The sequence below is a fragment of the Lepeophtheirus salmonis genome, chromosome 1, assembly GCF_016086655.4.
Source record: "Lepeophtheirus salmonis chromosome 1, UVic_Lsal_1.4, whole genome shotgun sequence".
Taxonomy (NCBI): Eukaryota; Metazoa; Arthropoda; class Copepoda; order Siphonostomatoida; family Caligidae; genus Lepeophtheirus; species Lepeophtheirus salmonis.
Genome location: NC_052131.2, coordinates 23,644,015 through 23,667,414, shown reverse-complemented (window position 1 = coordinate 23,667,414; position 23,400 = coordinate 23,644,015). Strand labels below are relative to the sequence as shown.

At 31.9% G+C, this 23,400-nt stretch overlaps 4 protein-coding genes across 6 annotated transcripts; 1 reads left to right on the top strand and 3 right to left on the bottom strand.

Moving 5' to 3' along the window:
- Positions 1–6,193: 6,193 nt before the first annotated feature.
- Positions 6,194–10,727, bottom strand: pot (zona pellucida domain protein papillote). Its single transcript, XM_040718821.2, has 4 exons — positions 9,898–10,727; positions 9,153–9,295; positions 7,358–9,079; positions 6,194–7,292 (listed from the first exon to the last, which is right to left on the bottom strand). The coding sequence occupies exons 1-4, from the start codon at positions 10,054–10,056 to the stop codon at positions 6,665–6,667; spliced, it is 2,652 nt and encodes an 883-aa protein (XP_040574755.1). The 5' UTR covers positions 10,057–10,727; the 3' UTR covers positions 6,194–6,664.
- Positions 10,728–13,056: 2,329 nt separating this feature from the next.
- RanBP3 (ran-binding protein 3) lies at positions 13,057–16,121 on the bottom strand. Its single transcript, XM_040718830.2, has one exon. It carries the CDS (start codon positions 14,675–14,677, stop codon positions 13,607–13,609), a length of 1,071 nt encoding a protein of 356 aa, XP_040574764.1. The 5' UTR covers positions 14,678–16,121; the 3' UTR covers positions 13,057–13,606.
- Positions 16,122–16,530: 409 nt separating this feature from the next.
- Positions 16,531–17,975, bottom strand: LOC121123728 (uncharacterized). Its single transcript, XM_040718856.2, has 2 exons — positions 17,794–17,975; positions 16,531–17,731 (listed from the first exon to the last, which is right to left on the bottom strand). The coding sequence occupies exon 2, from the start codon at positions 17,708–17,710 to the stop codon at positions 16,673–16,675; it is 1,038 nt and encodes a 345-aa protein (XP_040574790.1). The 5' UTR covers positions 17,711–17,731; positions 17,794–17,975; the 3' UTR covers positions 16,531–16,672.
- A 369-nt stretch (positions 17,976–18,344) lies between these two features.
- Mdh1 (malate dehydrogenase 1) lies at positions 18,345–22,380 on the top strand. Of its 3 annotated transcripts, none has more exons than XM_040718846.2 (5): positions 18,345–18,653; positions 19,978–20,346; positions 20,400–20,577; positions 21,670–21,937; positions 21,999–22,380. In XM_040718846.2, exons 2-5 carry the CDS (start codon positions 20,008–20,010, stop codon positions 22,207–22,209), a joined length of 996 nt encoding a protein of 331 aa, XP_040574780.1. In that variant the 5' UTR covers positions 18,345–18,653; positions 19,978–20,007; the 3' UTR covers positions 22,210–22,380. The 3 variants fall into 3 exon arrangements, with proteins under 3 accessions (XP_040574780.1, XP_071745624.1, XP_071745623.1); XM_071889523.1 differs by lacking the exon at positions 18,345–18,653 and adding an exon at positions 19,848–19,916; XM_071889522.1 differs by lacking the exon at positions 18,345–18,653 and having other exon boundaries at positions 19,923–20,346.
- Positions 22,381–23,400: the final 1,020 nt, after the last annotated feature.

The window sequence follows — 23,400 nt, the reverse complement described above, 5'->3', positions numbered from 1 at the left end:
TAATTCTTCATTATATTATTAGATATAAATTGATATTAACCACAGTTATTTACTTATAAATTAAAATACATATTAATGAATTAATAGTTGAAGTGTAATTATTTAATAATTGAACTTTTATTATAGATGATATTTTACATTTAAGAATTAGGATAAACGATCCGTGTACAATGTTTAATACAATAATATAATATTATATACTACATAATTAAAAATAATATTTTTTCTAGCACTTAAACAAGTGTTAACAATAGATAAGTACTGTTAAAACAAAAGCTACATAATACTAGCCAGTTCTTTCAATATTTAAAAAGAGAGGTACGTCATTCAAGGATATTTTTAATGTAAGGGTGGACAGGGTTGGTTGTAATATTTTTTATATATTCAATGACTATGACAATAAATGGCCTGGCTTCGACCTGAAATTTAATTCATCGATACTTCAATGTCTTATCTACAAATTATTAGAGTCCAATTTTGATGTATTTTCTTCATGAAACATTAATTTTAAGTATTTTTTTTTAAATCTGAAAACATATATACACTGGCCATGTGGTTGGCTGTTAGAGACAGTTGCAACAATAATGTGTATTAATTATGATTTGGTTCAGCTTGAAAATAATATATACTAGAGTAGGTTTGCCCGGCGTTGCCCGGGACATTAAGAAATTAAAAATTAATTACGAACTATTCTGCTTAATATAAAACAAAAATAAAAACGTTAAAATTCCCTTCCTGAGGATCTAGGAACCCTCCTAATATCCCAAAATAAACCCCGGCTCTCAGGTTTTGTAGATGAATTACTGGGCCTTCGGACAGTTTAAACTGCACCGCTGCCGTATTTCTAAGCACCAAGTACCCCTTCTAATATACTATAATACACTCCTCCCAGGGGTTATGGGCTTCTGGTCCCTGATGCAGGTTAAATTCTTCACTGCCGCTTCCCTGGTATCAGAGAATCCTTCTAATATCCAAAATGTACCCCAGCCCTCAGGGGCTTGGTTTTTAGAAATTTAAATTTTTGCTCCGGGTCATAATTTGATTGACTGACCTTTTTTTAAACAATCATTCTAAATTTTTTTTTTTTTTGCCTTTTCTCCTGATAATTTTTTCTACAACATCAATAATTTAATTTTTTGATTTCATATCCATAATTTTTCAAAAATTCCTAGATTTGGAGAGGGACTACAGCCCCTCCAGCATCTGTCCCCCCCTCCTGGATTCTGGAGACGCCCCTGTATTATGAAATGCTAATAATTTCGATTCGGCACTCTGAGCAAAAAATAATTGGACAGAATAAAAGATTAAAAATTTACTATTTAGTACGAAATTAACGTGTTCTTATCATTATGAACCTGTTACTTACAAAATTACTCTAGGAGTTGAAATTTATTACTGTCATGAGTCATAATTTGATAAAATTCCGTTGTCAAATTCCACTAGTATTGTCCAAGGTTAATAGAAATACAAGATTAGACCATCATGTAGTCGAGCTTGCTAGAATTTTCAATTTGATTTACCATACCAACTACTAAGCAAGATATTCATATTTTGAAATCATAGAGTATAATAGTGATACTCTAACAGTAACAATAAAGGAAGACGATATATAACAACTCTTTGTAACAGTTATACTCTATGACGTCACTAATAAAAAGCGTGGTGGTAGTCAAACATCAGTCGTAAAAGCGTGATGGTATAACTGCATTTCTATTAATCTTAGATAATACTTGTGGATTCGAGAACATAATTTTATACTAACATTATTGATATATAAGGATATAAAATCTAATTTATGGAAGAAGTTCATTCCAATAAAAATCCTATCACTTCAATATAGAGTGAGTGACAAGTTGTCCATAGTTGTCAGTGACAGTTATGGAATTATATAATTCCATGGTGTAACTAATCCTGTCTCCCCTACTTGTTGTAGAAACAAACGGCAATGGAATAGTGTTTTCATTGACAACATAAATTGCATCATAATTGAGGGAGACACCATCTTGGGGGGCAAGGTTGAATTTAATATTAAACATATTTAACATCCAAATTAAATACAACTTGATGCAAATGATAAACACTGATATTTGAATTCAATCAAAGTATTATGTACCAATAACCCCTTTCAAATAGCTAGATTTGTACAATAATAATTATTATTTTATTTATTTATTAGGGACGATAAAATTAAGATAATTAGATAAAATAATCTTATTACCAAAAAAGTGATCATTAGCTGCTGCCTTAATTATGGTGACGAACATACAAACAGACAGAAGCAAATTAATAACTAAATATGGACCTTCCAACTTTTCCCCGTTCCTTCATTCACTTTTTTCCCCTTCATTTTTGGACTGTGGAAAAAACATGTAAAAAAAAAACATATTGTGAGAACGGTAAAAATGATTGTTCCTACGAGTACAAGGCAACAAGTCCAGTAAATTCGGAGCTGGTCAATATCATGTACATAATATTCATAAATTTCCTATTATGGAACTCTTGTTAGTGTTTCATAAAAAAAAATATCAGTAAAACCTGATCTAACGACTTGTCACCTCATCAAGCGGTCATATACAGTTCTCAAATTTAGAATGGCTACAAAATAGAAAACCGATTTTGAAAGGTTACTTGCAGTAAGTAGTCAATTTTTCTGTTTCACTCGCCTTACAGCTTAATACAGGTTTTATAGTATTTGCGTTTGGGGCCTCTGGAGGTAAAGCCCTGGCCATAATGAGCAAGACCTGAGAGTTTAAAGAGTTTTTTTTTATTAATTCGGGTTCTTTTTTATTTACATTATGTAAATACAGTTCTTGAGAGCACTGTATATTATGCATACAGTGCTCTCAAGAAACCCCTTAATATATATTTTTTGAAACCTATAGTAAAAAATTGGAAACTGTAGCCGACAATTATTTTTGGGTTTCTTTTGCAACTGCTTAGTGATATTCAGAGCATAGAAGCCTTAATAACAGTAAATAGCGTAAATTTTTTTTTAGTTCAGAGCCACTTGATTCAGATGGGAAGTGTAGGAATTAAAATATTTTATTATATTATTTTGAAGCCCAAAATTTAATTTATTTCCCTTATATCAAAATATTTATAAATTCATATAATTAAAAATTTACTTCCCCCTCCGATCTGATCATTTAAAAGTTATAAAATTCAACCGACATACTCGCAATCATTTATATTTTAATCTGGAAATTGATTAATCATTTAAAAATTCCAGATATTTATTCTTCTAAATGTAGGATATTAAGGAAATTTTGTTATTTTGTTGGGAACTGTATAAATTCCACTCCTGGGTAATGGTAATAACATCACCTCTTGCTTCGTTTAATCGAAACAGATGTTTCATAAAGGAAATTAGGGTATTTCATTATGTGACCATGACATACAATTTGAGTATTCTATGATTTAATACAACTTGACTGAATTGAGTGAAACATTTGTTCTTTTGGAATAAATCTTGCTATTTGGCGTGAAAAAGTATTTAAAAAATAAAATTATTCAACTTAAGAGCCGTGTACTGAGTAAAAAAAGAATTATGTAATCGTATATATACAAACAGTCATTTTTTATCTAAGAAATAACAATGTAGTCATATAAATGATTAATTATATCTTTCATGTGTTCTGCATTTAGTATCGAGTGTGAGGTTCACATGAACAGAAAAAGAAAAGGGAGTACATATATATCAATAACCAAAGATGGGATTTTTGTAAAGAAAAAAATAAGTATATATACTGATTAGAAAAGGAAAAACGGCTGTTGTCTCTGCTCTTTCTTCTTTTTTGTTCATTATTTAATAAGTTGTAGGGATGTTAACATACCCTTCTACAAGAAGAATTTCCACCTATCTTTGGTCTAAATTGATTTAAAAATGTATTATAAAATAAATGTATATGAATTCAAATGTGATTATAAAATTTTTCTTACACTAATGCTATTTTAAATGTAGGAGGATCTTCTCTTTATAGTAGTAATTCATTTTCTACCCCCGAAATCATATAACTGGCAGCTGATATTTACAATGGTCTTAATACATTAATACCAAATGTCTCGCTCCCGCCTTCTCCTTACACTCTTACAAAAAAAAAAACACATCTCTATCAAAAACTGACAATATACATAAAGTTGTACAAAAAAGGTATGTAAAAATGAATTAAATTTTGCCGGTGTTTAGGCTAACACATATTCTATTAAACTCTATATTGTGAAATATGAGTTCTAACTAAAATTATTATTAAAAAATAAAATAATGAAAATAGTGAACTTCCTTTTCCACTACATACAATTATATACAAACCCCGAGGCAAAATTTGTGTGTACTCATAAAAAACGGAAGGACTGGTTGCGGAGTTATAATTGTATTTAAATTCCTTATTGGACTCAGAGTAGAATTGAGGATCAACGTAGGAGTAATTTTTGTCTATGCCCTTATTTATTTCCTTTTCCTCCTCGTCATAGCTGCTTGTAGCTAATCTAATGAAATTTCATGTCAGTTAAACTGCTCTCCTCTAAAACATTTTTAAATTGTCAGAGTTACCATGTTAATTTTCGGATTTTTTTTAGCATGCCCACAGGCTTCCGATTAGCATCACTGGTTGTAAGTGTAAGTCCTTGTTTGACTCATAATATAATTGAATTGAAGTAATTCCAGCATATTTGTCCTTGCTATATATCGGTTGGGATTTGTGTTTATTTCTGTTCTCTGACGGACACTTTGCATTTGATCTAATAAAACATAATGACAGGTTAGCTGCTCTCCTCTCAAGCATTCTTCAAATCGTCCAGATTAACACGTTCATTTTCTATTTCTTTTATTTGTACATACTGCAGGACATCTCTTATGGATCAGTAGCACCGTTATTAAGTATAATTAAACTGCATTATTTTCCATTCCCCCATATTTTTTTGATCGTATTATATAAAATATTGGAGCAAATATCGAATTTTCTAAGAATTTTCTTGGATACAGATACGATGTAGATATTGGATATGTTCCCCGATATATCTGTTTTTCGATTTCGATCCGATATATCAGGCCTTGTCTATTCCTAATATAATATATAATCTGAGACCAATCACTTTGGGGCCCCAATAAATTGCTACCTTACATGCTTACAAGAATCCCTTGAATTTGGTTGATTTAACACTACATACATTAAATTGTCTTAAATTAAATATATAGCAAGATAAATAACAAATGAATGGGAACGTAGAAAATGACACTTTTACCTAACCTAGAATACCTTTTTCAGGCAAGACCATTCCAGATTCCAGTGATTGCAAATGAGTGACATTTCAAATAAAATAATCTATGTACACAATAATTGATAATTGTAGACACAAAATCAGATCCATGATTTTGCAATATATTTAATTTTATTTTTTGCACCCTCAAAGATAATAATTATAGCTATAATCAGAAGAAAGAAATGTAGTAATCTTTGGAAAAAATAGAGATATAACGACGATTAAGTAGGGGTCTTTCACGGTATTACCTTGCTAACATAAATATATCCTGTCTATTTTGTTGTTAGTTGTCGATTTCCTCGTCTCACTTGATACGTCATGACTCAGGGCTAGTATTTCATAATTTATTTTTTTTATAAGTCATAACTACTGGTGTAAATCATGTGTATTTTTTACCTTGTCTGGTTTTTTTGAATTAGTAATCTAAACAATGATCTTTCTTTTCCTTATCTGTTGTCGTTATTATTTTAACTCCCGAGTATTGAGTTTCCTATCCAACTACATTCCAAAACTGATTAAACATTCGTGTGTGCTCATAAAAGAAGGAGAGTAACCTTGTGGATTTGTTGCAGAGTTATAATAGTTAGTCCTTGCTGAACTCAGAGTAGAAATGAGATAGACATCGTAGTAATTTTTGCCAATGTCTTTGGTTTTTTTTTCTACTCCTCCCTCCCTTCTCACAGTTGGTTGTAGCTGATCTAATGAAACGTCATGAAAGCTAAGCTGCTCTCCTCCAAAACATTCTTCAAAGTGTCAGGGTTACCATGTTGAGTTTCGGTTTCTTTTTTTAACATGCCCAAAATAAACATGACATTCATCACCACTTATAAATTATTACTTAGTTCGTTTACTTATTATAACGATCTCTAAGAGACAATAAGGAAATGAACGCTATTCATTTTTCCGTTCAATCTCAAAGCAAAACCACAAAAAGTTGACACAATAATAGTTTTATTTTAATAATATCTAAACAATAGCATACGGCATACATAATTAATTAATGAGACAGAATTAATTGTTAGCTTAATCGCCTTAAAAGTACAGAATATGTTGTGTGGCTGATATGAAAAATACAATGAATATTACATTATTGGTTTGGAGTCAAATGGCAAGAAACATATATTTTTTTAAATGTAGGCTAATGGACTATTGAGCATATAAATTTCCTTTGATTATTTTTTCGTAATAAAGTCTATATAATATAATAATTAGTTAGTATAAATATAATATGTATGTGTATTTGCTCAATTAATAATAATAAATTGATTAACATAAATGGCTATAAAAATTAACGAAATAACAATTAATGCTTTCTTAAAGACCAGATGAGTACATAAAATGAATTTATTATCACGCATATTTAAGTAAAAATTATCCTCCACCCGACAAATCATTCATGCAAACATTATTTTGATGACTTTGGATCCTTTCCATCTGGGAATCCATAGCGAATATCAAATCCTTCTTGTTGAGAAACAGTTTGGAGTACTCTTTGAATTGTTGAAGATATTTCATCATTCTCTCGATGAACTATGGGAGCGAGAACGTCTGGAGCGTTACTTACAATTTCTCTTCGAACAGTCGTAGTAGTTCCATCTACTCCGGTAGTTGTAGTAGTTTGAGTAAATGGATTATGTTGGATTTGTTGAGAGCCACTCATAAATTCTCTCATAATAGTTTGAGAACGAGTTGGAGAACTTGAGTAGTAATTGACTTGGTGTGAAGTCATTCCGGGCCTAGAAGTATCAGTTACAACATAATGAGCTCCTTGAGGCAAATCTACTTCTCCTTGAGGCATATCTCTTCCTCCTTGGGGCATATCTCTTCTTCCTTCGAGCTTATCTCTCATTCCTTGAGGCATTAATCTTCCTCCTTGAGGCTTATCTCTTACACCTCCTCCTGGAATCATTAATCCGCTGGATGGAGGCAGCATCTGGCCATGAGGATCATCATAAATGACAGTAGGTGTATTAATTTGAGAGCTACCAGGGATGCTTCTACGATCTAAATCTACCATTACCTCACTAAGAGACCTAGTAAATAATTGAAATAAATACTTAATACCAATATCTTTTGATTTTTATGAACATAATATTACCTTAATTCCTGATTAGAGAAACCAGTTTTTGTAGATCTTGAGCTTTCTCTCTCGAATTGATCGTCATAAATCACAGGATTTTGAAGAATTCGGATTAATACATCCCATTTTTGTGGCTCAACAACGCTTTGGAGACTCTTTTGGTTTTTAATGTGAATGAAATCGTTGGTTGTGGTCGCAGTTTCAATGAGTTTTTGTACCTTCACATCTTGCAAAATAACTTCCCTGATTCTTATTCTTTCATCTTCAGTGAAAATAGAGGAAATTTCATCATAAGTATCAGTATACTCTGGTGGATCCAATACACGAATAAACACGTCAAATCTGTCACGTGCATGTACATCCGTAATGCTCAAACCAGAAGTGGTAATTTGTGACATTTCATCGGGTTGACGAGGGCTAATATTCAAATTTTCAATATGGGTTCGATTTTGTTCATTAATTGTGTAGTTCGTAGAAGTTGAAGTATGATGAGTTGTTCTTGGCAGTGTTGGTTTCTCTGGCTCCTTAAGTTTACCTGGGTAGTTGCTTCTTGTATAAACCCCTGTTTGAGGTTCACCAGCCGACAATTGTTGAGGCTCTCCAGGTGGCAGTTGTGGTGGCTCTCTCGATCTTAGTACATAATCTGTTCTTGTATGAGTATTCGTTTGAGAGCTTGTAGGTGGCAGTTGGGGTGGCTCTCTGGATCTAACATGATAGTCTGTTCTTGTATGGGTAGTCGTTTGAGAACTTGAAGGTGGCAGTTGTGGTGGCTCTCTGGAACTATATTTAGTAGTTGTTTGAGTAACTGTATTGGACATATCGGATGGGATCTTTACGGTTGGAGGGTACAGTACAGTTTGATTTGATCTATAGGGGTGAATACTTTCATTATCCGAAAACATGACAGATGAGTCTTCATCGGTGGTGTAATGTATTTCCTTAGGTCGGGTTTTTATGTTGACATCAAATTCGTTCTTTTGTTCCATGAGGGCATTCGTAGTATCTCTACTCTCTAAGCACATATCATCTTCGTAGTATTCACTTTGTACCTGAGAAAATTCAGACTCAGATTCCATTTCAGACGTATCCGAAAGTTGCTTGTTATGAACTCTAATTCGTGCATGAACTGGTGGGGGTCCTTTTTTAGCTTCGAGACGTCGAACACGCTCCAAAGTTTCCTTAGTATTTGTTTCTGTTCTTTCCAAAATGGTGGTTAAAAATTGTTCTTGTGCCTTGAGAATGAGTTCAGAGTCTGAGCTCATTCTTGAGCTTTCAGGTGATCTTGGTATTTCACTACGTTTAATAATGGCTTTCACATCAAATTCAGGCATAGATGGATCCTTAACTTGAGAGAAAATGACACCTTCTGAGATTTCACAAGCTTGATCAGAGTAGGTACTATGATATTCTTCTTCTGATGTTCCGCTAGCTTCTTCTGAGTTATATTCTGTATGAATAGACTCGGTCAACTGTTCTGATCCAGAGCTTTCTACAGCATGAGCACGAGGTATCTTAAGACCACTGAACATTGACATCGGATCAGACATCTTTGTAATTTCGGATCCAAGAGTTGATGCAGGCCTCTTTCTAACAACCTTAATATTTCTCTTCTTCAAACAGTAATAGGAACATCCAAATCCAAGAAGAAGAAGTGCCAAAAATATAATAGCACATATAATGAGAAGCACTTCAAAATCTCTTAAGGGCTGAAAAGTTTGAATGGGAACCAAATTTCCTGCTCTGTAATAGTAAAAAAATAAATTATGAAATAACATTTTAGTTTAAACCCCAATTAGGGATCATTGCTTCCTACTTTAGACTACTAGGGAGTGCAGGATGAGTGATTACTCTAGGCTCTGGATAACGACAAATGGTGGTAATGACTTCATCTCCATCCATTTCTAAACCAGGATGAAATCTAACAATAATATTGTTCATAAAAACTCGAGCAGGACTCTGAAAAATCATAAAAATCGATTTTATTCCTTATAATATCACTAAAAAATAAATGTCATGAACGTTTTGTGACCCCAGATATTTTGAACTAGATTTAAAAAAAAGTTATCAAGGCCTAAGATAAGATACATTATTATTGGTAATAATAGAATAGGTCAACGGCCTTTGTAATCTCATTGAACCTATCCCTTAATTCATTTTTACAAGTGATCAATTATAAATACAATTTTTTCATCAATACGTGTATCTTTAGGGTACCTAACCGCCTACACATTTTATGTTTACAAGGGAAATATTTAAATATCTGTTGATGTTAAATAATTTTCATGGTTTTTTTATGTCCAAAAAAGAAGTGTCATTTGCCAAATGGTATTTTCTCAAATATTATTCACTCAACAAACTTTGTGTCAGAGTAACAGAATGCAAAATTTTCTATTCCATAATTTGTGACTGGCATAATTCTTTGCGTGGGACGAACATGAAATTTTTTAAGGCAAAAAATGAGGTGAATGTAGGCATATTATCAAACAAAGAAAACGAAATGCCTTTATAAAGAAAGAAATATAACTGTTCTAAGAAGAAAAAACCTATGATCAACTTACTTGCACAGTTCCGCATCCCTTGAGAGACAAAATGAGTTCTTTTTTTAATTCACCATTTCCATTAATTGTGCATGTCCTATCGTAATCATTATTTTTACTATTGTAGTCAGCATATACAATTCCATAAAATTTTTGTTGAAAGGTTAGAGTAATGTTCATAAAATCTGAACTACAATCCAAATAGACTTGTGTCTTATTCAATTTTATTCCGCTAGGAATGTCTCCCAAGTTGGACTCTAAGCCATTGACAACTGCAAACTCGGGAAGGCCTTCTGTGTAGTTTTGTGATATTCCTTGTCTATCGTAATTGGATAAGGCATCCGTGAAGGAAAAGAAGAAAAGTATATCGTCATATAAGTTAGAATGGACATCATCCTTCTTTCTTGAGTAGATGTGAAGGGATATTTATAAATTGTAACACTATCAGAATATGGCAGCTTGACGATTAACCTTGAGAATTATCTGCTTTTTTTTTTGTACAATTAAACACTTTAGATACTTCAAAAGCACAGCAAATCGAGGATGCCCTAAAACACAGGGGCTCTTAAATCTTATTCTTGGTTTTCCTTCACCCTTTTCAATAATTCAATTACATTATTATTTGTATATTAAATATCACAGCAACAGATGTTGGATTCCCTTAAAAATATACACTGCCTGCGATGACTCCTTTTTCCTACATACTCGATCCTCAGGTACAAAAAAAAGTATATATGTATTTTTGAAGGTGGTGGAGTGGTTTACAATAATACATGGACGTTTGCGTAGGTTAACAACCAAGGTTATAAGCCTAAGATAGGTGTTCAAAAAAATATTATTAACTTTGAATCAAAGGTACAAAAAAAAAAAAAAAAAAGGCCCGATCGGCATGATCAAAAGAGAGCGAACCTATTTCGCAGTATATATGTAAGTAAGAACTTGGTTTTTTAAGACAAGGAAGGAAAGAGAGCTTTGAAAATATATCTAGATGACTCGATGCATCCTTATAAGTTATATCATATTGACTGTCAACACAAAATCAATCTTGTAAAAAAATCAAGGAAATAAGTAATATCCAAATTCCTTTGGCTTTTTAAATAGAATCTATAAATTTCTAATTCTTTGAATGTAACCATGAATTTTTGCTACTCTAAGTGCAATTTGAGGCACATCCCAAAGATTAATCATAATAATTTCTTGATAGAAATAGAAGATAATTTGCTGAAGAACACAAATTTAATCCAAACTCTATTTTTAGAAAAATAATTCTAGATTGTTTTTGTATTGTCAGACTACATATATGTATATTAGCTTTATAAGATATTATAAATAAGGTTATAAGGTTATAAGGTTGAGTATTTGATTACATTCCAATGAAATTCTCCTTTTAAGAAAAGATTAACTTCCCATCCATAAATTAACTGTTACGCTTCCTTCTTAATATTAGTGTGGATTAACGAATCAAATGTAGTAATTCATTATATTATATTCTTCCTTGTTTTAAAGCTTTTATCCAATACCTATATATATAGCTCATTAATTAACCATTAATATCAATTAAAATTTTCAAATTATGTATGTAGATATTATAAATAATTATTTACGTACTATTAGTTAATCTCTTTCAGTCATTCATCTCTCAACAATTACTCTCTATAATATCAGGAGATCTCAATATTATAAATGTTATGGATGCAGTAAATACATTTTGAGGAAGTCCATAGCACATGTATAGATGCAAAATTTCAAGTTTATTATGTTGTTGTTTTATTACTCTGAATCCACAAAAAGACGGATTTGTAGTTTGTTTTTAGAAGACCACTAGTCAATGTCTACTAAAAATAATCCCTCGATTATTTTGTATTGTATTATGTTAAATTTATATTGATAATGTAGTCTTTTTGTATTTGCAATTCAAGGATCAACCCATGTACTTTGAAATGATTAACCTATAATTTCTACTCCCTCTAAAGTTCACTAATCTAGATATAAAGTTTAACAGTGATATGTTTTCTACGCGTATAATTACATATCAACATATTATGTACCAGGGTTTTATATATTTTTTGACCTATTTTCTACGAGACACCTTTCCATGACTTTTTTTTTTTATAGAAAACAACTTATTGATTTTTTCCCTGTTTAAAATTCAAAACTAAAGTTAATTACCTATATTTAGGCAATTAATTTGCCGAATTTGCTTTATTTGGGAGGCCAATCTCCCCCTCATCATAGCCGGAGTTTGAAATTTGCTCTGGAAGGCCAATTTTTTTAAATTCATATACCAAATATATAAATAAAATTTAATAAATCTTGAGGGCCCTCCCACAAATTCCGCCTATAGATATATCTGTCAATAATTAAAAACTATATCAAAATAGGAAAGTTACTTGCATTTAATGTTAGAACACTAAATTTCCTTCCTTATACTAGCAATGGAATATTATCATGAGAAAGCAAGGCTGATGGAAATCAAAAGGCAACAAATACCCCAAAATAAGATTATTCCCTAATATATATATAAATAATTAATGTATATAGATATTCATACTCGTTTTTTTTGTATTGAAAGGTAAAAAAATAGCGAGAATAATCGACAAAATTTATCCAATTACCTTCAAACCGTCTATAATGTAATCATTCTGCTGATTTATGGATCGAGCTTTAGATAATGAAATTATTTAAAAAAAAAAAAATAGTATTATGGAAAATGCAAATGTAGTCACGAATATAATTTTCGAAATTGATTTCAAGAAGAGAATCATCAAGACTAGCTTAGAAATAACTTGAAGCTAATGGAGCTGATCAAAACATTGATTTATTAATAAACCCCTCAAAATATTATATTGTTATTGTAAAATTCCATATGTCGAGCTTATAGGAATTCAAAAATATCTTATACATCAGATTGTGAAAAGATATATTCCCAAACCAATTCAATTGATGTTTTTACTTTTTACAAATAGTTTTACGCTATAATAATTGTACAATATTATTACTAACACCCATTTCATAATTTATTTTTGCATTTTGAAGATATTTTGTGCGAATACAAAGTTGTTTGAAATGTGATTCCCTCTCAAAGAGTACTTTTGTTCTACGCACACAGACATTACACAATGTAAAATTCAAATCCAGAGTATGTGTAATATGTTCAATTACACCGAATAAAACTCTTAATTCAAAAAAGTAAAATTTTAATATTTCGACAGAAAAAATTGGTGATATGATCAAACAAGCATCATAAGTACATTCAAATAAAGCCTCAAGCTTCCGGGGGAGGGGGGAAATAAAAAGTTGAACGGAATAAGTGAGCACATCATAGAAACAAATTTTATCTTTGTATGTTGTTGTTTAATAGCTAAGTAGTAAACTTTTCCTTGTTTTAAAACGTTACACAAATAGTTTTAAATAAATATGTCTAATATATTAGTATATATTTTCTGAACGACCATCCAGGAAGCTTCACACAGTACAACTTCAATTTATGATCTTGTATTCTTTAAGAGGAACATACAGCCTTGTTGTATAGAAGGGGGTGGGGGAGGGGGGGATAAGAAGTTTGAGAGTGAAATGCATAGTTAGTAGGAGAGAGGATGTTTTAATGTCCTACACTATTTGAGTTTTTGTTTGTTCTTTATTCACGGACAAAAAAAGTGACGGGATATTATTGAGATAGTAACCAAGACGTTGAAAAGTATAAAAACCGTGATAGGATAACCAAATTAGCTTAAGGAGATTGTTTAGCCTTCTTATTCTGTAAGGAATTAAGTCGTGTTTGCGTGAGCTGAAATAAGCGGTCCATATCTTTAGCAGAACCAGTCAACAAGAATATTTTGACACCTCCCTCGTCATCCGCCCCTGAGAAACGAATAGACTTTTCACTCGGTCTTTCCCAAGACATCCCTGCAAAAAGTTTAGTATTGAGAGTCACTTTAAGAACTCCAACGGAGCGCATCACAAGTCGTGATGTATCGTTCATATCATTAAGGCGTAAAATCCCTCGACCCTTTTCACTCCAGTTCCGCTTAGCGTTATCAAATGTATGAAGTTTGGCTGGTAATTGAATAATATTGGACTCATCCTCTTCCCCTGTTTTAACAGTCACCTCCTCATATTTCCGTTTGATAGCGTGAGACTCTTCATAGTCAGCAGCAGCCTCACTTAGACTTTTTTTACTTCCATTTTTCAAGGCGTTGGGGGAGTTTGTGATGTTGGAGGAGGAGGAGGCTGTACCGGATGTTTTGAAGTAGTTGGATTCTGGGGGTTGAGTCGTCTTTGTAGGTGTAGTCGTGGCAGAGGATGCTCCTGCAGTTGTGTCAGGGGCTGAAAGGGATTCCTCCATTGTTATAGTAGCATCCTTTGCAAAGCGGTCCTTTAGATTTTCCCCAAAGGTAAATCCACTTTTCGATGAGGTGTTTTCGATGCGAGACTCAATCTTTTCGCCAAAGGTGAAGACTCCTCCAATTGAAGGGCCATCATCGCCATCCGTTTTATGAGATGAGGAATCTGAGGATTCATTATTCTTTGTCAAAGGAAGAAAACTCACAGAATCAGCTTTCTTCATATTATCAGCCTCACTTTTATCCTCCTTCTTTTCCTCTTCCTTCTCCTTTCCAAAGTCCCGAACATCCTTCTTCTGAGGGGCTCCAAAGTTGAACTTGCTTGCTTTGAGCCCCGTGAATCCAGAGGACACGGACTTTGAACCATCGAAGGAAAACTTTGAGGGGGCCAGAATGGAAAATTTACTCCGACTCTCCTTAGCCCCCTCTTCACCACCCGAATTACTCGATGCTGACATTGCCTAATCTGTTCCCTCCACAAAATTCAATGCAGTGTGAGTCTGCTGCAAAAAGAATTAATAATAACAATCAGAAAAGCAAGGAAAGATCCAAAACGAAAAAGGAAAAAGAAGGAGAAAATACCAACAAATAAGCTGCGGCAGTAGCTCAAACGAGAGAAGAAGAAAAAAAAACAATAACAAAGTTGTTGCCATCCAAGAAAAAAATAAACTATTTTATTCAAATTCTCTATAATTTTTAAGTAACTTGGTTTGAGCGACTTCTTCCTGATCTTTGTTACTTAAACAAAGCGTTTTCATCTGATATCATAATTTAATTTTGATGGCGTCCATTCTGGGGCCTACAAACCCAGTTTTATAACAATAAAAACCCTTTTTACATTAATATTAAGTGAACTATTGCATGTCAAAATGGGATCAACAAATAGAAGGACTTGACCCTTACTTTATAAATTTTCATTGCTTAATTGTATTGCTTTAATATATTAATATGCCCCTAAAATGTATTAAAAATGTGTTATTACATCGTTATACAATATTATTTCGTGTTGAAGATAAAGATGAAATATTGAAAAGAAATTGATACTATTCTATAATTATCCTACTTTCTCGTCCCTTAACAATATAGATATGTATATATTTTTAAATCTAGGCGTTCTTAGGAATTTTCAGTACATATTACTTTGATTCAATTCAAACATCACTGTTCATCATAGATATCAAGTAGTATTCAATCCAAATCTTTTCATTCATAGTCATTTGATTGAGCTTTATAGGAAATTTGTCAATTTTATATAGGAAAATCTGGAGCGAATGCTAATTTATACCGATAATGAACACAAAAAATGTATTAAATCCAATTAATATGCGCTAAACATTGTTAAATTTCTACAATTTTTTTTTTTTTGGATCGATTAGGAACACAAAAAGTAGGGTAGTTTGACAAAAATATCTTATTCTTTTTATTATTGAAGTTAATTTATATCTAAAATATGGAAATAAGATTGTATAGCGATTTAAAAAAATATTTTATGTTTAAATTATAATAAAACTAGGCAATAGAGCGATATATTTTTGATAGAGGATAAAGTATTAGTTGTTGGCCTAATTTCGACATCAAATAGTTCACTATCATCTTTGTTAAATATAATACATTTTAATTTCCAAAAAGGGTCAAATCAGTGAGGATATTAGAGAGAAGATGGTTAATATGTTGAAATTAACAAATTAAGAAATTTGATCATTGATTTTCCTTGTTCTTAAGTAGATTATTAACAGACACTATTTATTCCACTTATTATCGGGTATATCATTAACATATGAAAAAGTACCAAAAGAGCCGGACAGAATGTGAAAATAGAACATGTCTGGGCTATTATGGTCCATGACTTAACTATTAAATATATAATTAATAGTGATGAGACGATTAATCGAAATCGGGTGTTTTTTCTGGAATCCGCATCGGCATTGGAAAAATTATGTTTAATTTGGGATTCCGATTATTATATATCACTTTTCTAAGTTATGAAAAAATGCCATCCCCCAAATTAAAGAATTTTTACTAGAAAATGTAATATTTATATTGTTTAATATTTGAAATTTAATTTAAAAAAAAAATGAATTTTCTGTGAATAACTATTTAATTTTTAAATTTTTTTTTCAAAAAAACAAAGTTCAAAAACCAAGCTTCCCCTAAAATATAATCCTGCGGGCGCCCCTGATAGCAAAATGGTATGTTTTATTACTATTTAAAATATTAAAGAATTGATATCTGTTAATATGATGAAAATTTTTAAATTTAATTTTAGACTAGTTCTCCTTCTTAAGTATCCATGTTAAAAAAATAATTATAATTAGCATATTTTTTTTAACTTTATTAACTAACAAGGATATACCTTTGATACATAATAACACGGTCTAATTAATTAATAAAAACAACCATGCACATTATCCACTCAAGAAATGTATCGAAAAGAACAACACAACTTATCCATCCTAATAACAAGAATGTAGAAGGGAAGTCACATCACACAAAGTTCCACCCACCAAGTGACAAAAAGTTCCATTTTGATTCATGATGGAAAACCTCTTACTAAGATAGTCATTAAATGTACTAATTTCTGAAATAATTGTTCCATCCTTTGTCTTAAAGACGAGAGAGTGACTCTCACATCCCGTCAAATCCGGAGCACCTTTAAAAAATATATCGAAGGAAATATTATGATTAACATTGAAGTATTCCTTTAAGGATTCCACAATTTCCTCTCTATCATGTAATGATTCTTTTTGACTATAACTCAAACAAAGAGTCGAGGCTATACTTCGTTGAGGAAAAGGATGTCCAGCATCATATATACGTCCAAATGCAAATAACTTTGGTGGAAATTCGGAATAAAGTTCATTTTTGATTAAGAAACCGACTAATGAGTGAATTGAAGCCCCTCCAGCAATAAGTAAATCATTCAAATGATCCAGTTGGAAGGGTACATTGGACTGAAAGCCAATATCAACTGTTTTTTTAATAAAATCCGGTCCTAAAATGGAGAAATAGCCCTCTTGAACAACGAATCTTTCCTGTAGCTCATTATAAATTCGAATTTCCAACTTTGCCAAGTAATCTTCATACTCTAGTGGCTCAATTCCCTGAAAAGGCGTGGTTTTACAGGTTGAGTCATGGCTAAAGCTAAGGGAGTCATGGCTCAGTGTGAATTCGCACAAATCATTCGGAATGGCGAGTACAAAAGGAAGGAATTCCTCTTCAATGTCCCACATTTGATTCTTTGACTTATTATCAAGACGAGAAGAAGAATTTTTGAGATTTTGCCATTCGTGGAATTTTTCTCGTAGTGTCGGAAGAGGAATGGGGAATTCAGGCCAGCCTCTGGATGTTAAATTATGGAGTATCTCTTGGTCAGACTTATCTAATTGGAAGTGAGGTCGTACAAGGGATGCACTTTTCGTGGATTGGCGGCCACTTTTAAACAACTGCTTTGCAGCATGGATTGAAGTAGACCAGGGGCATACTTTATTCATTGTTAGCACGATAACTAATAACTTAAATTAATATTATATTTAATTAAATATTAGTAGTTTACTAATTAATTAGAATATACAACTTCAATTTTAGGTTCAATATGCCATTTTCAGTTCTTGATTTTGCACTATTAATAATGGCCCATCACTAATTCAATTCTAAAAAACCTAATAATTAATTATGATTCATTAGATGTTATTTTAATGCACTTTCTGGGGGAAAAAAGAAGATCCTTTAGCCGAAATCAAATCCTCATGCAAATGTAAACAAATAGGTTTAGTGTTTATTCAAAATATAATTATTGCGCCATGTTTGTTTATTTACACTACCAGCCGTTACAGATTATTTTTAATAATTATTATTAATTAGTAAATCTATGATTAATCGTTTATTGAAATAGTATGAAAAATTTACCTAAAACATGATTTATATTTAAATTAAAAATTATCTGAGAAGTATGATGTTAAAAGAAAAAGCTAACATTTTTCGGTTCTTTTATTTCTACGTAAAATAGTCTCTGAATATCTTTTCCTCTCCCTCGTGACTTCTGTACATTTTCTCTTTTGCTACCTCTATATATGAAGAGCTATGATTGGTCAAATTTATTTTGTTACGTCATTTTCCCATAATTTCATTCAACTTTTCTTACTTTGACGTTTTATCAGCTCTGTTCAAAATTTACTAACAAATAATTGAATATAATTAATATAAATAATCGATAAGTGAGTATGGAAACAGCTGATAATATTAAGCGGGCACGCCTACTCTCTGCTGCAGCAGTTAAGTTCTGTATTTATCAAATCCCAGCGCTGCAACTGATGTCATGGAGTGAAAGTCAAACAAATAAGAGTTTTCTACAAGTACAGAGACTAAAATGTTCTTTTAATTTCAAGCAGTAGCTGAAGGTCATTACTGAAAGACCCATATTTGTATTTATTCTGAGTAAGTTATATTTCCTTTTTTTTTATTAATACCACATGACACAATTATATTTGCCTGATCTCATTATTATTATTTTTCTAATTATTAACTAAAATCAATCAAAGATATCAAAGTGTTAAGAATTGTTTTTAATATATATATATATTATTTATTTATGCAAGACGCCATATTGAAATAATGTAAAGTTTTATCTTATCATTAGATGATGCAACTTTTTTTCAATTTAACTAATTATGTGTTAAATATTATAATATTTTTGACCGTATTACGTCGAAAATATTTACTCGTGATGCAGTTGATTAAAAAAAGAGATATAAAAAATAAACCATTTTTTAGCAGTTCTATTTTTTGACTTAATAGTTAATAATAGATGCTTAATAGATTGCTAAATTAAGCAATCTTGTTAAGTATCTTGAGCCTATAAATATATAAATTAATTTTTTTATAATCTATTTGTTAATAGAATGATAATTGCACTTTTGGCAAATAATGAGTGATATTTAAGTTTTTAATTTAAACTGCCTGACATGTCATAAGACTATTAAAATTGAAAAGTCAAACTATTTATTGACAACATTTTAATTCGGATCTTTGCTTGCATTTGTATGATGTAATAACTAGACACTATTTTTTTTATTTACGTCTTTCTTGAACACTTATTGTATGACTTGATTACATATGGGTTCTGTTCAAGTTGCTATTTTGCACAAGTTGTAATTTGTACAATCAAATTGTAGAAAGTGCAACCCAAAAATGAGATGAATAATTTTAAATTATGGATTGACAGTCCTCGGGATGAAGGTCATTCGGCTATTGAATATTCCACGGATGTTCCATATATATTAGAGGTCTAAGTTTTGACTATTTTAATACAAATATATACGTACTCTCTCCCACATCATAAAGTTCAAATGCCCACACTTATATTACTCATAAATACATACTGTAATTTTAATATATCAAAATGAAATGATAGTATAATTAATAGTTGGTAATTAGAATGAAGAATATTGTAATGAATAAATAATGCATTTCAAGACGAAGAAATTTCAACTTGTTTAATGTGATCATACAAGTTGCTACTCGTGCATACATCCCAAATTATAAACCACAGCATATTCAGGAAACCAGTTCTTATTTCTTACAAGTCACATGTTCGTTCCTGTCCCTTTTTTTATTAAAAAAATACGATTTTATTCCCAAGTTGAAAAAATAGGTTTTAGTTTAGTCTTGTGATCCATTCTCACTACCTGATAGTTTTAAGTTTACTCTCGATTCTATCTAGTATCTCAACTTTATTTAATACATAATATCTATTTTGTAGTTATCTCTTCCTAAATTATATCTAATTAAAATGGCAAAGGATCCCATCAGAGTTGTTGTCACCGGAGCTGCCGGACAAATCGGTTACTCTCTTCTTTACCAAATCGCATCTGGCTATGTATTTGGCTATGATCAACCCCTCATTCTCCAATTGTTGGATATTGCACCTGCCATGGGTGTCCTCAATGGAGTTGTGATGGAACTTCACGACTGTGCTCTACCTCTTTTGTCTGATATTATTGCTAGTGATGATCCTCTTGTTGCTTTCAAAGACGTTGATGCCGCATTTTTAGTTGGTGCAATGCCAAGGCGTGAGGGTATGGAAAGAAAGGATCTCCTTGCTGCCAATGTTAAAATCTTCAAGGCTCAAGTAAAGATTATTTGATTAAATATTGGAAACAATATCATTTTTGTCTCCTTTAGGGTGGAGCTCTGGACCAAGTTGCAAAGAAGACTGTCAAAGTCATTGTCGTCGGTAATCCTGCCAACACTAATGCACTTATTTGTTCACACTACGCACCCTCCATTCCAAAAGAAAATTTCTCCGCCATGACCAGATTGGACCAAAACCGTGCATCTGCTCAGTTGGCTATTAAAGCAGGTAAAGTTAGGATTATCTATATGTTAAATGTGAATTTCTGTGTTTATGTCCTTCAATCACGGCCGAACCAATAAATGGAATTTACTGAAATTTTTTATGGTTCCAGAAACTGTTCTGGTAACATTTTTTTTGGGTCCTTGGGACCATGGCAGCCTTTAAATAACATCTTTGTCACTCTGCCTGTACTACCTGAGGGCTGGGGTATATTTTGGTTATTATAAGGATTCTTTGATGTTTAGAAAAGCGCTGGTAGAAGAATTTAACCTCCCTCAGGGACCAGCAGCCTACAACCCATAGGAGTAGGTGTATTCTAGTATATTTGAAGGGGTTCTTGGTGCTTAGAAACAAGGCAGTGGTAGAGTTTGAACTTTATTTATGTCCAGTATCTCGCCTGTACAACCTGAGGGCCAGGGTGTATTTTGGATATTAGGAGGGTTTCTTGATGCTCAGAGAAGCAGCGGCGGATAAATTTAACCTGACTCAGGCCCAGCAGTTTGTCTGCACAACCCGTGGGCGGGGGTGTATTATAGAATATTATAAGGATTGCTTGGTCCCTCGAAACGTGGCTGTGGTAGAGTTTATATTGTATTTTGCCCTGTTACTTCACATGTACAACCTGAGAGCCGGGGTGTATTTTGGGATATTAGAAAGTTTCCTAGATGCTCAGACAGGAGTCTGCGAGTTCAGTGTGTGACCCAGAATATAGCAATAACTTCCTCATCGCGTGAAAGAAAAGTGCCTATATAATACATATATTGGTATACTTATACACATAAAACCAACATGAGGATAATTCTTAAAATATTACGGTCTTTATTTTTTGTTTTATATTAAGTAAAATAGTTCTTCATTAATTTTAATTTCTTAATTTACCGGCTAACGCCGGCAAAACTACTCTAGTCATCCTGATATATATTACCATTATATTAAATAATGAACAAAAAAGAGGAAAGAGCTTATTCATCAATTGTGTTCTTTTTCTAATCGGTATACTTGGTTTTTTCTTTACATACATCCCATCCTTTCAGATATTTTTTAAGATATAATAGCAAGTGTCATGTATAAATTGTAATATTTTTATTTATTTCGAAGGTGTTAAAATTGGAGATATTAAGAACACCATCATCTGGGGTAATCACAGCTCCACTCAATATCCTGACGCATCTCATGCTACAATTGGTGGAAAACCCGCATGTAGCGTCATCAATGACGATGCTTGGTTCAAGGAAACCTTTCTTCCAGTAGTGCAGAAACGCGGAGCTGCCGTAATTGCTGCAAGGAAGCTTTCCTCAGCCATGTCTGCAGCTAAGGCAGCTTGTGACCATGTCAAGTCCTGGTGGAGTGGTACTCCATCTGGAGAGTAAGTACAGACTAATATGCGTATTTTAGAAGGGTTTTATTTTTTTTATCTATTTATGTAGATTTGTATCAATGGGAGTATTTTCTGATGGCTCATATAATACTCCTTCTGGGATTATGTTCTCATTCCCTGTACAAATTGATGGAAATACCAAGCAGTGGAAGATTGTTCAGGGACTTTCCATGTCTGACTTTGCTAAAGCTAAATTAGAGACAACTGCTAAGGAACTTTGCGAAGAACGTGAGGAGGCAATGTCTGTCTGCAGTGCCTAAAGGGGTTTCTGAATTCATGATACTAAGTATCATAACAATCTTATTTTGTATTTAATAGTCATGATTTTAGAGAAAAAAAAGATAGAAAAAGATATACTTTCCGTTATATTGAATGTATAAAAAGAATCTTTAAATCCTCAAATAAATTACTATTTCATTTTGAAAAGAAAATATTTTATTTTAACCATAAAACTATGATTTGATCAAAGACATTTTCTATTGTTTCTCCTTTTCTAATACACTACTGGTATAAACCATTTCTTTTGTTATAATCAGTAGTGTGGTTAGGTTTTCAGACTTAGAGGGGGAGATAATTTCACATTTAATCCCTATAAAGACTATACTCTTATGAATAAGTGGGGCCTCCATATTTGTAGTAGCCATTAACTCTTTCAAAAAGTGGTGGCCAGCAGAGCTGCCCACCTCATTTTTATTCAATTTCACAATAAATTTGTGTCCAAATGAGATCACCCTCAATAGAACACTTTCACTTGAAGTTACAATTTTGATGTCTATTTTGGGGACCTTAATAGCCAATTTTTTTAATATTGAAAATCCTTTTTTCATAAATATTAAAGAAAATATTGGATCTCAAAATGGGACCAAACAAATACACCTTAGAGTTTATCCAAATTTGATGCCTAGTTTTATTATTTATCTGACCCTAAAATGGATTAAAATTATGTCATTATATGGTTATACAATCTTTTTTCCGTGTTGTAGATGAAATTAACTATTATAGTGATTAAATAAGATATTTTTATTTAACTATCCTACTTTTCTCGTTCCAAATTCATATAAAGAAAATTGTACAAATCTAGTCATTTTTAGGAATTTTCAGTAAATATTACTTTGATTTAATTCAAATATATTTCAGCCTTGGCATCAAGTAGTATTCAATGCGGGTCTTTGTTTTTTATTCATGAAACCATTTATGGAGTTTTATCAAGTTTATCAATTTTTTATATTAAAATTTTAAGTTTGAGCCCTTAAATTGGCGTATCCTTCAATTATGATGCCATTCATGACGTCAGTGAAAATGCTCTGAATGATTAACTACTTAATATCCCTTATGATATTTTGTTAGAAATCAAATTTCAAACGTTATCTCCGTCGGTATTCAAATGATCAATATGAGTTACGGTGAATTTTGGCATTTTGGGCATATCTTTGAAATGGAAATAATTGAAT

What these genes read in the sequence shown, in the direction of transcription:
- pot (XM_040718821.2), bottom strand. Translation starts at nt 10,056, where the DNA reads ATGAACATTACTCTAACCTTTCAACAAAAATTTTATGGAATTGTATAT. An exon ending in GCACTCCCTAGTAGTCTAAA is followed by an intron (nt 9,080 to 9,152) that starts GTAGGAAGCAAT and finishes TTACTATTACAG; the next exon opens with AGCAGGAAATTTGGTTCCCA. An exon ending in TTCTCTAATCAGGAATTAAG is followed by an intron (nt 7,293 to 7,357) that starts GTAATATTATGT and finishes ATTATTTACTAG; the next exon opens with GTCTCTTAGTGAGGTAATGG.
- RanBP3 (XM_040718830.2), bottom strand. Translation starts at nt 14,677, where the DNA reads ATGTCAGCATCGAGTAATTCGGGTGGTGAAGAGGGGGCTAAGGAGAGT.
- LOC121123728 (XM_040718856.2), bottom strand. Translation starts at nt 17,710, where the DNA reads ATGAATAAAGTATGCCCCTGGTCTACTTCAATCCATGCTGCAAAGCAG.
- Mdh1 (XM_040718846.2), top strand. Translation starts at nt 20,008, where the DNA reads ATGGCAAAGGATCCCATCAGAGTTGTTGTCACCGGAGCTGCCGGACAA. An exon ending in TTAAAATCTTCAAGGCTCAA is followed by an intron (nt 20,347 to 20,399) that starts GTAAAGATTATT and finishes TGTCTCCTTTAG; the next exon opens with GGTGGAGCTCTGGACCAAGT. An exon ending in TCAGTTGGCTATTAAAGCAG is followed by an intron (nt 20,578 to 21,669) that starts GTAAAGTTAGGA and finishes TTTATTTCGAAG; the next exon opens with GTGTTAAAATTGGAGATATT.